At 43.7% G+C, this 13,284-nt stretch overlaps 1 protein-coding gene across 2 annotated transcripts in view; it reads left to right on the top strand.

Annotated features, from left to right (window-relative positions):
• Positions 1-12,856, top strand: part of LOC306917433 (uncharacterized protein) — a 50,866-nt gene extending 38,010 nt beyond the window's left edge. Inside the window, exons 2-16 of one of the 2 annotated variants that reach the window (XM_079495654.1) lie at positions 235-354; positions 1,345-1,443; positions 4,052-4,085; positions 5,955-6,035; positions 6,296-6,435; positions 7,069-7,207; positions 9,460-9,534; positions 9,625-9,743; positions 10,104-10,229; positions 10,726-10,771; positions 11,300-11,362; positions 11,447-11,796; positions 12,125-12,229; positions 12,396-12,498; positions 12,622-12,856. In XM_079495654.1, coding sequence (XP_079351780.1) covers positions 352-354; positions 1,345-1,443; positions 4,052-4,085; positions 5,955-6,035; positions 6,296-6,435; positions 7,069-7,207; positions 9,460-9,534; positions 9,625-9,743; positions 10,104-10,229; positions 10,726-10,771; positions 11,300-11,362; positions 11,447-11,796; positions 12,125-12,229; positions 12,396-12,498; positions 12,622-12,674 — 1,536 coding nt within the window. In that variant the 5' untranslated portion in view covers positions 235-351 and the 3' untranslated portion in view covers positions 12,675-12,856. Of the gene's footprint in view, positions 1-195; positions 355-1,344; positions 1,444-4,051; positions 4,086-5,954; positions 6,036-6,295; positions 6,436-7,068; positions 7,208-9,459; positions 9,535-9,624; positions 9,744-10,103; positions 10,230-10,725; positions 10,772-11,299; positions 11,363-11,446; positions 11,797-12,124; positions 12,230-12,395; positions 12,499-12,621 lie in introns of those variants that run through there. The other variant, XM_079495653.1, reaches the window with a different exon arrangement.
• Positions 12,857-13,284: the final 428 nt, after the last annotated feature.

Here is a 13,284-nt window from a genome sequence, read left to right on the forward strand (position 1 = left end):
TTAAAATAGCTATTGTTTGCGCCGCCCTCGTTGAAAACAATGTATTTCCAACTCCAGCTTGTCCCTGTTCAGGCTGCATGAACAACAGCAGCGCTCGAGCGCTCAGTTTTCTGCCCCCTCAATGTCGTAACTCTGTCTGACTCTATGGCTTTGTTTTCCTCCGAAGTGGTGGAAAGCCTGGTGGACGAGGTTAATGGCTTTGGCAGCAAGCAGCAGCAGATACAGCTAGAGCAGTTCGTTTCATGTCCTGTCCTAGTAAACTGTATCTAGCATTAACAGATCGCTAAAGTGTGTTACTTGCCGGGAAGACCTCGATCCACACCAGGAATCAGGCTCAAGAGAGAAGAGGCTATGGTTTGTATTTGCAAATCAAATCGCAAAACGGAACCCTCCAAGCTACTCATTCGCTGCTAGTTTCGATCGAGTTTAATAATTGGCAAATTATATTCAAGCGGCCGTCAGGACTTGCAGGACCTAGCTCTGGTCCATAGCCCTAACCCTAATGCTAATTAAATAGCATTAGGGCTATGGACCAGAGCCAGTCAGGAGGACCCTGAACCTGCTCTCTCCTTGGCCGAACAGGCGGATTCCTTCCATCCACCTTTCATAAAGTGTCTGCCTGGTTACCAAAGAAAACACAGTGGGCGCCAAAACAGTGCATGGAATACTGGGCAGTGGGCACCAAAACAGCCCAGCCAGCACGCCGACGTGGGAGCCAGGTGGGATAACTATATGGGACCCATATGGAAATCTCACCTGGGTTGCCCGTGTGTGCTTTAAGTGGGTTCTACCTGGGTCCCACCATGGCAATTTTATGTGGGCCTAACTGGGCTAGCCCGTGTGGGCTTTAAGTGGGTTCTACCTGGGTCCTAGGTGGGCCCCACCCCTATGGCCCCACCTTGGCAATTTATGTGGGGCTGACATGGGTCCCTAGTGCATGGAATACTGGGCAGTGGGCACCAAAACAGTGCAACCTGAGAAGTCTGGGAAAGAAATGCACATCCCCAACCCAAACTTGGGCAGGTGCTGAGCGAGGAGTATAGCCTATAAGTGAGGGTAGCAAATATATTAAAGTCTTAACTCATGTTGATTTAGGTGATGTAATGGTGATGTAAAACAAACGGTGCCAACACAAACATTAAATGCCATTAACACAATCAGCGCCGGGATTCCTTCAAAAATAGGAGCTCTGGGGTGCTCAAGACCACGGAGAGCGCCCTGGATTAGGAGAGACGACTGAGACTTTAATCTTGACAAATTGTTTTTAATGATAGTAGGCTGACTTTGTTACTGTTAATAATAATGTGGCTGTTAAAATTAGACTTATTTGATCCCACACTATAGGATGGAAAACATGGAAGTGGAACCTGCAGCCCGTCATCCCACCCAGAATCGACGGCAAAATGTGCCACAGAATCAGATGATGAAGAAACCCGAGACGGGGTAGGTTTTCTCACAATGCAGGTGTTCTGATTCATTCTAATTTCAATAATAATAATAATATCCATAATTAATATAATAATAATTACTATTCTATTAATACACACACACACACACACACCAAAGTCAAATTTGTAATGGAATATCAGTAATTCTATGGCTAGTTTTCCCTGACGCTGTTCTGATGCCTGGGGCAGCAGTGCTAGTGGCATAGGGCTTTAAGCAACTAGTCGACTAGTAAATCCACTAGTCGACCTTGTTGGTACTAGTTGACTAGTTTTGTTTTTACATAAAAATAAATAAAATAGGTATGCCTAGTTAAACAACTAGCCGACTAGTAAACTAGGCAGCTAGTCAACTAGTAAAAATCACACCCGTGTGAACCGAGTGGTGCAACTCCCCTCTCCCCCTGCCCCTCTCTCTATCTCTCTCTCTCTCTATCTCTCATTAGCAGGCAACAGTGCAGTACTATATCTCTCTCTCTGTTTCTGGCACAACAGCGCCACCTTTGCCCCTACTGGTACTCTAAACATAGTCCCATAGTCCCGGACATTGCTGTTCCTTGGAGTGGTTGCACCACTCAAAAATCACTAGAAGTGAAAGCTCTAGCATGAGCCTTTGGCCCATGGTACCCTAAACTACCTTGCCGCTCAAGTGAGCCCATTATTGGCATCATTTTTATACAAAGACAGATGACATCCATTTTTCTTTTCTTCTATTTTTCTCCCAATTAACTTTTTTGCTGCTATCTACGTTTATAAACGTAGCTAGGCTATAGGTACCTAATGGTACGTACATGTTCATAGATAACCGTATACTCGTACATACATGTATGAAAGCGGCGCCCGTCAATTTACCTTTTAGAATTGCTCCGGTTACTATGGAGAGCCTCCGTCCCCACCAGCTATGGGATTTAAAAAAATCCAGCTCCCTTGATCCTCCATTATAACAGGATTTTCAAAGCGCTGTATCTCTAATCCATGGTGAGCCGTCGCGCATCCCGACGATCATTTGTGAGTTTGTATCGCATCGCTGAGCACATGTAACTGTTTGTAATGATAGCTAAGGGGTATGAGCTACTGCTAACGATGACTGCTCACAACAACAGCCCCCACCTCCCTGAATAACCCGGAAACGAAACAAGGATAGTAGAGTTGGAGTGGACGGGTGGCATTCGTTAGGTGTGCTTATGCTACCACCTAGCGTCAGTAATTGATTTAAGTCGTTAATGCCAATTTCCCCCATGTGTATAGTTCCCTTCACTGCTGACCACTACAGTACTGTTTGGTCTGGGGAGGGTGTAGACATCCACTTGTCTCCTCTGATACACATGTCGGCAGCCGCTTCTGTTCACCGGGAGGGTATAATGTGTGCGGAGCAGCGGAGGAACACACTATCCTTCCACTTCCACTGCTCCCCACTATATAGGCGCCTCAGCCAACCTGTAGGAGTCGCAGACATGCAGCGACAGAGAATGGTCTCACCTGCAGACAATTGTTTGTTGGAGCACCCAACCAAGCCTGACTCGGAAGCTCAGTCTCCACGGTGGTGGGCACGTTGTGTCTCCGTCGCGTGAGTCAAAAAACGAACCGGGGCAATTTTAATGCAGTCACACAACGCAACGCAACGCGGGCAGTGGAGCCACCCTTCATTGATTAAAAAGGGAACATTCCCTGACGGTGACGGAGACGCGACGCTGACGCGCCCGGTGGAGCCCTGGTGTAAGGGGATTTGCCTCACAACTGTTGGCTGAAGTCAATGTTCTACAATTAATTAATAAGGAACTACACTGGAACTCCAGGCTCTTTATTTTTATGTCCACAGAGTTGTCAGCTTGTACCACACTCCTTCATTACTTACTTTACTTATGCCTATCGCTCCTTTTCAATGGAGCATAGGCCGTTGACTACAGTTCGCCAGACTCCTCTATCCTGGGCCTTCTTTTCCAGCTGTTTCCATGTCAGTCCACACTGCTTGATGTCAGTCTCAAGGTCCCTGCGCCAGGTGTTCTTCGGCCTCCCTCTCTTTCTTGTGCCTTGCGGGTTCCATCTAAGGGCTTGTCTTGTGATGCTGGTATTGGGCTTCCGAAGTGTGTGGCCGATCCATCCCCACCTTCTTCTCTTAATCTCCTCTTCCACTGGTGGTAGCCTCGCTCTCTGCCAGAGGTCATTATTGCAGATGGTGTCTGGCCAGCGAATGCTCAGAATTCTCCTCAGGCAGCTCATAGATATCAATAATTAATGGTTAAAATAATCTTTATCCAACCATGGCAGGCTGCTGTTTTTTTTCTTAAGAGTGCTGCTGCTTTGGTTGTGTATTATATTTTTGTAGATTAAACTAGTTATAGCATTCAGTGTGTCAGCATATCTTTAAGTCTATAATTTAACAAGTTCCTCTGTCATACATCATGTAAAGAGAACTTTAACTTAATCAGTAACAGTAGCATTTGAGGGATGTCTCATTTGCCTCATGCAGGGCAGGGGACATGGTGGATGAGCACCATTTAAGATGTGGAGGACAGGGATGAAAGGCCACACCTCTGTTTAGCCTCATCCTGTCACTAATGCTTGTGTCTCTCTCCTCCATTTGGGTTAATTCTCACCATTGACAGAGAAAACAACAGATGAAGCGTTCTAGTGAGATGGGTAAGTTCTGGCTCCACACGGTGATGGTACCGCCACCAATGATGAGGGATGAAGGCAGCAGCGACTTGGATGTCATTGCCTCATTTGTCAGCTCATCATGGGCTTGTTGGCATTTTCACCAAGTGGGGTTTAATGATGTGCCGCCCATGGCTGCAGAATGTGTGGGTCAGTGTTTTCCACTGATTGAAAGTATGTGCAAGATATGGGACATGGTCTTGCTACAGTCCTGTATTGTACTGTACAGAGCGCCACAGTCCCGCCCCCTACGAGGGCCCAGGAAATAATTCCCCGTTCATTTTCCCCATAGACATTTCAAAAAGTATTTATTTAAAGACATTTTAAGCCTCGTACAAAACCAACAAGAAGAAGAAAAAACGTCGGGTTACACTTTTTTGTTGTTTTTCTTCTTTGCAATTATTTGTTCGGCACAAAATATTGTGTGTGTTGTCAACTTAAACGTCTTTTTGAAAAGCTTATGGGGAAAATTAACGGGGAATTCACTTCTGGGTCTCTCGTTGTCATGAAAGGGCGTGGGACTGTGACGCTCTATATAGCTCCAGTTCATGGTTTGAAATGGTTCTTGGCTATTAAACTGAACAACCTTAGAAATGCCAACGTTTTAGAACAGAACAATGCCACAGCATCTCTAACGTTCCTGGCAACTGTTGTGCTGGGAACACGGCAAAGAGCACGAACAACTTTTAATCAGCTTGGCATGATGGCAGACAACCATGCATCTGCTGTGATGATGGCCGGTGAATAGGCCTACTCTTAAACCATAGCAATCTTCAACTGCAGTGCACTTTTCATGCTGGCTGATGGCTGCGTGAATACATATGTCTTCTTGTGTTTATCACAAATATTTAAAACACTGTTTACCTGTTTTTGAACAGTGTTCCATTCTCCTCACCCAGTTGCTTGTGTCATACTGGTTTGGTTGGAGTGATTGTGTGATGATCTTTGATCTCCCTTGCTCCTGAATTCTACTCAACTCCTCGTTTCTTGGTTTACCAGAGTAATTTAAACAATCCAGACAGTTAACCTTATTTTTTTACTGGACTGCCGTCGGTAAAATGGTGCATTTATATAGCGCCTTTATCCATACATAGATTGTGCATTCCATTCACACATTCACCCGCACATTCATACACCGATGAATGGCGGAAACCATGCAAGGCACCAACCAGCACATCAGGAGCAATTAGGGGTTCAGTGTCTTGCTCAAGGACACTTCGACACCAACTCTGGGGGAACCCGGGTTCGAACTGGCAACCTTGCGGTTACCATCCAGCCACTCTACCCCTGAGCCACCACCGCCCCAGTAACCATGCAGATCATCTGGTCCTGTGGATGGGTGTGATGAAGGCAGGCCATCATTGGAGCTGGATTCCTGTCGCATAACTCTGGACATATGTCTGGTGTTGCAGAGGACGCCTGTTCATGTTCCCTCTTGTCTTTGAAAGCACAAGTGAGGATGTTGGCTTTCTAATTGTTGTTCAGTGGACAAAGGACCTGTTAAAATGCACATTTTAAATGTGTATGATTATACATTATTGTATCATTGTATCCCCTCAAAAACGAGATGGTACATCTCAAGGAGGGGTTCAGAATAAATAATTTCAATCCTGGAGTTATACGGTACATGCTACCGCAATGTCCACCTTCATACAAGTTTCCTATACATGTGTTTAACTTGTCCACAGGGTGCCCATGTAAGAGGGTTCTCATTGGGATTACCCTCTTAGTGTTTAAACAATAAATCGCCATATAGGTGATTGGATGTGATCACTTGTCAATTGCTTGTAAGCCGCTGTTTCAAGCTTTATTTGCATAGATGCTTTGAACTTATATGCTGCTTTGCTTTCCCAGTCTTCACTAAAGGCACATTGAAGACGATTGCTTCTCTGTCCAGCATGTTGCACTTGCAGGGGGTCACTGAGCCAATCCTTGGTAAGTTAAAACCCAGTTCCTGGTATTATATCATATCCAACTGATATCCAACTGAACCCCTAATTGCTCCCGATGTGCTAGTTGGTGCCTTGCATGGTTTCCGCTGCCATCGGTGTATGAATGGGTGAATGTAATGCACAATCTCTGTAAAGCGCCTTGGATAAAGGCGCTATATAAATGCACCATTTACCATTTACCATTTACCAACTGATCTTAATGCTGAGCCACTTTAATCATGCTCGTTGTGTATGCATGCACAGGCCTTCGGTACGTGTGGGAGTACCGCAGCCCCACTACATCTGTCCCACCACACTACGAGTGCAAGCTCTGTGGCGTGTCCCGTTCACAAAGTGATATGGTGGACCATATTCAAAGCTGGAAACATTGCTTCAACTACTTGGTTAGTGTGACACTTCCTACATCATTTGGTTGCGTTTCCTTTTTTTAGATAGGATTTTGAATTTTACAACTTGACAACAAAATCACACACACACTAACCCCCTCTTGTAAACGTCCCTATTGTAAATAAGAAAAGAAAAATCACACCTGTGTGAAGTGAGGGGCGCTAATATTAAAGTCTAACACATGTCGATTAGGTGATGTAAAACAAACGGTGCAAACACAAACATTAAACGCTGTTAACAATAAAGAGACAATATGATGTAAATGACACATTATGACGTAAATTTTCCCTTCATTGTCATTGGCATTTACAAAACAAACATTGAACTTAAGACACATTAAGCCAGTGTATAGGAGGGGCTAGCGCCCCTCAAAAATACAGGTCAGCGTCCCCAATGTTGGTGCGGTGTTGTTGTGTTCACAGAAGCGTGTACACCCAAATAAGATCACATGTGAATGCCATTATTGTTAATGGTATTTAATGTTTGTGTTAGGGACAAGCTGACATACATTTTCCCTTCATTGTCAATGGCTTTTTAAAACAAACATTGAACTAAAAACAAACCTGTATCCCTCAAAAGAATCCAGGTCTACGTCCTCAATGTTGGTGCGGTGTTTGTTGTGTTCACAGAAGCGTGTATACCCAAATACGATCACATACGTGTATGAAGAGCTTGAAGATGCCCAGGAAGACTCTGCCATTAAGAAGAGCATTAGAGAGTTTGCAGCAGAGGTTGAGCAGCTTGAGGGAAGGGGTGAACTCAAGATAGGTACGTTCTGGCTCCACGCGGTGATGGTACCGCCACCAAATGACGAAGGCAGCGACTTGAATGTCATTGCCTCATTTGTCAGCTCATCATGGGTTTGTTGGCATTTTCACCATTCCTGAGATTCCCTCTCAGAAGTGGGGTTTAACCCCCATTCTGGGCGGGAACCCCTTTGGTGTTTTAAAGCATTGTTATACTTTAGCTATTGAAAAATAGCAGATCTACAGGCTCATAGCTCGCCGCTACGAGCTTGTAGGTCTGCTATTTTTGAAAAATCGTGAAAATGTGGAGCAAATCTTTGAATATATATTATTTCAGTGTGAACGTTTTTAACTCAAGTCTTTGCTTCTGGGGGGGACACTGGAACAACATATTTTCAGATGGGGGGGGGGGGGGGTCTGCGGCCAAATACAGATAATTCTGGGCGTCCTTGACATGAAAAAGGTTGAGTACCACTGACATAGAAACATGGGGTTTTTCAGAAAACCTTTAGGATTTAGAAGACATTTTTTAAGAATCGTCCTCAGGTCAAAAAGGGTTAAATGGTTCTTGACTGAACAACCTTAGAAATGCCAACCTTTTAGAAACAGAGCATACCTATTTGCACACACCTCGACAGTGGGTGCAGGGCCAATAAGGCAATTATGGAAGGAGGTTGGGCCCGCACACCATTCTTTTGGTAAAGAATGACTTTATTGAATAAATAAACGACAACGTTTTAGAACAGAACAATGCCACAGCATCTCTAACGGTCCTGGCAACTGGTGTGCTGGGAACACGACAAAAGAGCACGAACTAATTTGAATCAGCTTGGCACGTTGGCAGACAACCATGCATCTGCTGTGATGATGGCCGGTGAAAAGGCCTACTCTTAAACCATAATCTTGACTTCAACTGCAGTGTACTTTTCATGCTGGCGTTGGTGTTTAAATAATAAATCGCCGTATGTGAACCTTGTGGTATCACTTGTCAATTGCTTGTAAGCCGCTGTCGAGCTTTATTTGCATCTATGCTTTGAACTAGGGATCGACCGATTATCGGCAACGGCCGATTATCGGCTTCGATATTCATATTTTTTATTAATATCGGTGCAAAACAAATAATAATCTACTTTTTTTCTCATAAATGCACGAACACGGTGCAACAACCACTCTCATTGAACAATCGGTAGAGCACGGTTGTAAGCAGAGCCATAGAATAGAGTATAGAGGGTATGCGCGTGACATCATCATCAAACCCGGAAGTTATGCAGGAATGCCTACTGAGTGTCAAAAAACTACTTTCTGGCCTTGACAACCCATGCATCCAAACATAAAAAGCCCTATCTGATTGCATTAAACAACGTTAAACAATGTTAAACTCACTTTGCATGTTGCTTTGCCTCTCGATTTGCCACTCGATGTGCCATTCACTTTAAGCATGCGCATACCCTCTATAGACAGTTACGACATTGGGGGGGCAGAAAACAGCCTGGTCACGTGGTTCATGTACTCGCGCGAGCCCATATACTCCAATGCCTTCCGTAACTTCCAGTTACCAGTAGAAGTCTATGTAGAAGAGCCGCCATTGGACAGTCAGTATTAATTTCTAATTCATATTTAGTTGCCAATAATTGAACTGTAAGTCATTATTGCTATAAAATACAAATTCTACATTCTACAAAAAAGTGGCCAGTAGTTACAATGGTGGGGCCAGTAAAAACAACAAGGTCACATGGCTTTGGGGAGTTTGGGCAGCAGATCTACAAGCTCTCAACATGTCATGCCGCAATGCGTTGTGGGCTTGTAGATCACCTATTTTGATCAATATTAAAAAAAATAAACAGATTTATTTTCCCCAAATTCTTTTTCTTTTTCAAAGGTTCGAATCCTGTACATTAGAACGAAGCTTTGAATTCGATTTTTGTGGGTCAGCCCTACTGTAAACACAGCCTGCACGTCATACAGTACCATGTTGCATATGCTGCTACAGTTCATGTTTGCACTTGAATAGAAAGAAAATTGATGGGGGGAAAGTGTTAGAGAAACAATGTTGGTGCTTTTTGCACTTCTTTTTTATAAGCAATAAATGTCCTCCAATGCATTTAAAGGAATTCTTGTGTTGGAATTTATGTTACTGTAAAAACTGTTCAACTTAAATTCATATCGGCTCATAATATCGGCTATCAGGCTCTTTTGATCTCCACTAATAATCGGCCATATCGGCCAAAAGACCTTTGAACTTCTTTGTACTTATATGGTGCTCTGCTTTCCCAGTCTTCAATAAAGACACATCCATCAAGTCGTTTTCTCTGTTCAGCATGTTGCAGGGGGCCACTGAGCCAATCATTGGTATGTTAAAACCCAGTTCCTGGTATATCATATCTAACTGATCTTTGCTGAGCCACTATAATCATGCTCGTTGTGTATATGCATGCACAGGCCTTCAGCACGTGTGGGAGTACCGCAGCCCCACTAAATCTGTCCCACCACACTACCAGTGTAAGCTCTGTGCCGTGTCCTGTTTACAAAGTGATATGGTGGACCATATTAAAGGCTTGGTGAGTGTGACACTTCCTACATCATTTGGTTTGCGTTTTCTATTTTTAGATTGGACTTTGAATTTTACAAATTGACAACAAAATCAAAAGAGAATCGGACCCGTCTGAAGTGAGTGGTACTGTACTGTACTGTACTGTAAAAGCCCTCCTCCCTGGCCTATCTGTGTGTTAGGCTGTGCAACAGTGACACTTGGTGGTGAACAAACGCTATAACGCTATTTCCGTGCTCGGACACAGCCAGGGACACGGGGACAGACCCGGGGACACAGCCACACACACAGCTGTCTATAGGAGTGGTTGCACCACTCAAAAATACAGGTCAGCGTCCTCAATGTTGGTGCGGCGGTGTTGTGTTCACAGAAGCGTGTACGCCCAAATACGATCACATGCGAAGAGGAAGATGCCCAGAACGACCATGAAATTAGGAAGAGCATTACAGAGCTTGCAGCAGAGGTTGAGCACTCTGAGGGAAAGGGTCACGTCAAGGTGAGTGGCACCAGGATCAAAGATGTTTTTGCTTGTCTACTGCTAGTTTGTTTGCAGCCACATGCACAGCATTCAAATGTAGCTTAAATATTTATAACAATACACTATTATGATAAGGCCCCCTCTCCTTTGGGCTATTTTCTGTGACAGTACATTGCTGTCACAGTACATTGCACATGCGGTACCAGTCCTATAACTATTAGGTGCAGTGGGTGCTATTAATACAGCGCCTAGGGAGCAGTTAGGCGTTACGTTTTTTTGCTCAGGGACACTTTAACACATGGACTCGGGCCAGAGGGGACGAACTAGCTATGGCCGCCCGATAGACTTCAGATGTCAACATTATGACTTGCTCTAAACTATTCAAGTCAAAGTGCAGTAACTCCAAGGGGGGGGGGGGGGCTTGATCAGAAAATATACTTTATGTTGCTTACACATTAATTACTGTATATAACAATGATTTCAACCAATCCTGATTCCTTTCTGGTGATTTTAGATTATCTTCAAAGAGCCCTGCGATGTCCCTGCCTTTCAAGGACCCCGTAAGTCGCTGTCATTCAAGGGACCATACCAGTGTTTTTGCCCTTTGACTACAATTCATTTCACTTAATTCAAATATCACTTTTTTTGTTTTGTTGTGATAATCCTCCCTACTATAGAGTGTTCTGACCATATAAGGCATTCCTCCCTGTCCCCAGTAAACCCCTGGGGGGGGTCAAAAAACCTTAGGTTTTGTTTTTGCCTAGGTGGCCCAGCCTCTAGTGTCATGAACAAGACACTGAACTCTTGCTCGTGTGTGTGTGTGTGTGTGTGTGTGTGTGTGTGTGTGTGTGTGTGTGTGTGTGTGTGTGTGTGTGTGTGTGTGTGTGTGTGTGTGTGTGTGTGTGTGTGTGTGTGTGTGATGCATACATTTAAAAAAACTGCTTTGGAAAATTGTTGATGGTGCCATAATATCTGATTTGTTGTCAATGGGCTAAAACATACGAAAACACTCCCAGTCCTTTTAAGCGTTTTTATTGTGAAATGGTTCAGATGCCAAGATTATTCGGTTTCTCTCTGGTCTTTTTTAGAGTTTTCTTTTCCTACAATGAAACCCTCAATGGGTGGGATGGGACCGAATGGACCAAGATCAGGTCTGTATTTTATCTAAGTAAGTATGTTCCTCTGAGCCTTTCTCCCACATTGCATGAGTACATTTAAACATTGGAATCTTACAGGGGGCAGGCTTCCTGGAGAGTTTAAAATGGCTGGGCGTCGAGAACCGGGTTTTGGTGGCTATGCAGCCAGACCAGATGTCCCAAACCTCGATATGGCTAAAAAAAGACGCATGGGCCATCACCATGGGGGTGGAGATGGTTTTGGACGTGATTGCAGAAGAGATGACTTTGGCATGAGTGGTCGGCAGGTTGATAGCCCAGGAAGGCGTTTTCCGGATGAGTTCAGAGGCAGCCAAATGGGGAGTAGCTTGTTGGAACGGCCAACAGACAGGACAATGGATCGGCCAGGCTCGATGGCGCAAGCGGATCCAGACTCGAGCAGCCTCCCGGCAACTTTGCTCAATTACCTGGTACGTGTGTTATTATAAATGCTATAACCCATTTAGGCCTGACGTCGAAAAAAAAAAAGTCTTCTGAAAGAATATATATATTCAAAGATATGTGCCGCATTTTCACGATTTTTCAAAAATAGCAGACCTACAAGCTCGTAGCGTGCCACTCGGTGGCGCGCTATGAGCTTGTAGATCTGCTATTTTTCAATAGCTAAAGTATAACATAATGCTTAGTTAAAACACCAAAAGGGGTTCCCGCCCAGAATGGGATAAAGATGGCTTCAGTGTACATAATTTGTGGTTCATGAATATAACTGTATTTGTTGTTTGTGTGGAATGTGTCCAGGATACCGTCCGAATAGAAAATGAGAGCGATGCCCAAATTGTGCTAAAGGTGCTAAAGAAGTTAACCGATGTGCTGATGGATTACCGGCTGAGGAGTGTAGACACGGTATGAAACGTTTCTAATGCAGGACACTTCAAAGGGCACTATACGGACGGCTGCAATTCAAAACTGGCCCCCGTAAAATCTAACCATAGGCATTTTAATCAGAACCAAAACGGAATGGAGTGAAAATGTCTACTAAATTGCCAATGGTTTTCCTTGAGTGTTGCAGGTTCCTAGTGTGAGCAGCAGTTCACCAGTGAGTTCCCTGGGCTACTCGTCGCCTCCTTCCAGAATGCCCGGTGCTGCAGATCGCTACTCAGGAGGCCCCTCAGGTATGTAAAGCATTGTCTTTTTGCAGATGTCTGCACGGTTACAATTGTACCGTAACCAAGCATATCATTATGTTAGGAATCGTCAAGTCACATTTAACTTTTCATTATAATTTGTCTTTACAGGTCCATCAAGGTACTCGGGCGCCCATCAAGGTTCTACAACTGAAATAGTTTGACTAATTGGATGACTGCCACAAGAATAAAAATCAAAACAATTGTTAACATGATTAAAATTCACATTTGAGTTCTGACATGAACAGTAGCTGTGCCATGTTGTCTTTTACTTTATATTCACATGTTTTCTAATGTGTGTACTTTGGACATTTGTAGTTGGAGACATTGTTATAAAAAATGTGATGCACACTTCCCTATTTGGAATAATTGTAAGGTGTAGGCCTATAAAACCCTTTTCCCAAGACTTTCTTTTATTAAAATACAAAAAATAAAAAACTGACTTTGTTCCATACAGTGAATGCAAAATGACTTGTTTCCATACTAGTGAGTAAAATTGCTTTACAGCATTGATGGTCTTTATTAAAGGCGGATGGTTAAACAAAAATGATTAAAGTTAAAGGTGTTAAATTACAATAAAGGTACCCCCATCTCTATACAAAACACTGCCACGGTGTATGAAGATATATCGAGATGCAATTTTACAGAAATGTAATCATTTGTTTTGGTTTAATTGCATTTCATTTCTGATGAATCAGTGTGCACTGTGCGGTCAATCATATTCTATTTATTTCCCATGTTATTTCTCCTATATCAGTGTGCACTGCAGCAAGA

This window comes from Electrona antarctica, assembly GCF_951216825.1.
Source record: "Electrona antarctica genome assembly, chromosome: 24".
Classification (NCBI taxonomy): Eukaryota; Metazoa; Chordata; class Actinopteri; order Myctophiformes; family Myctophidae; genus Electrona; species Electrona antarctica.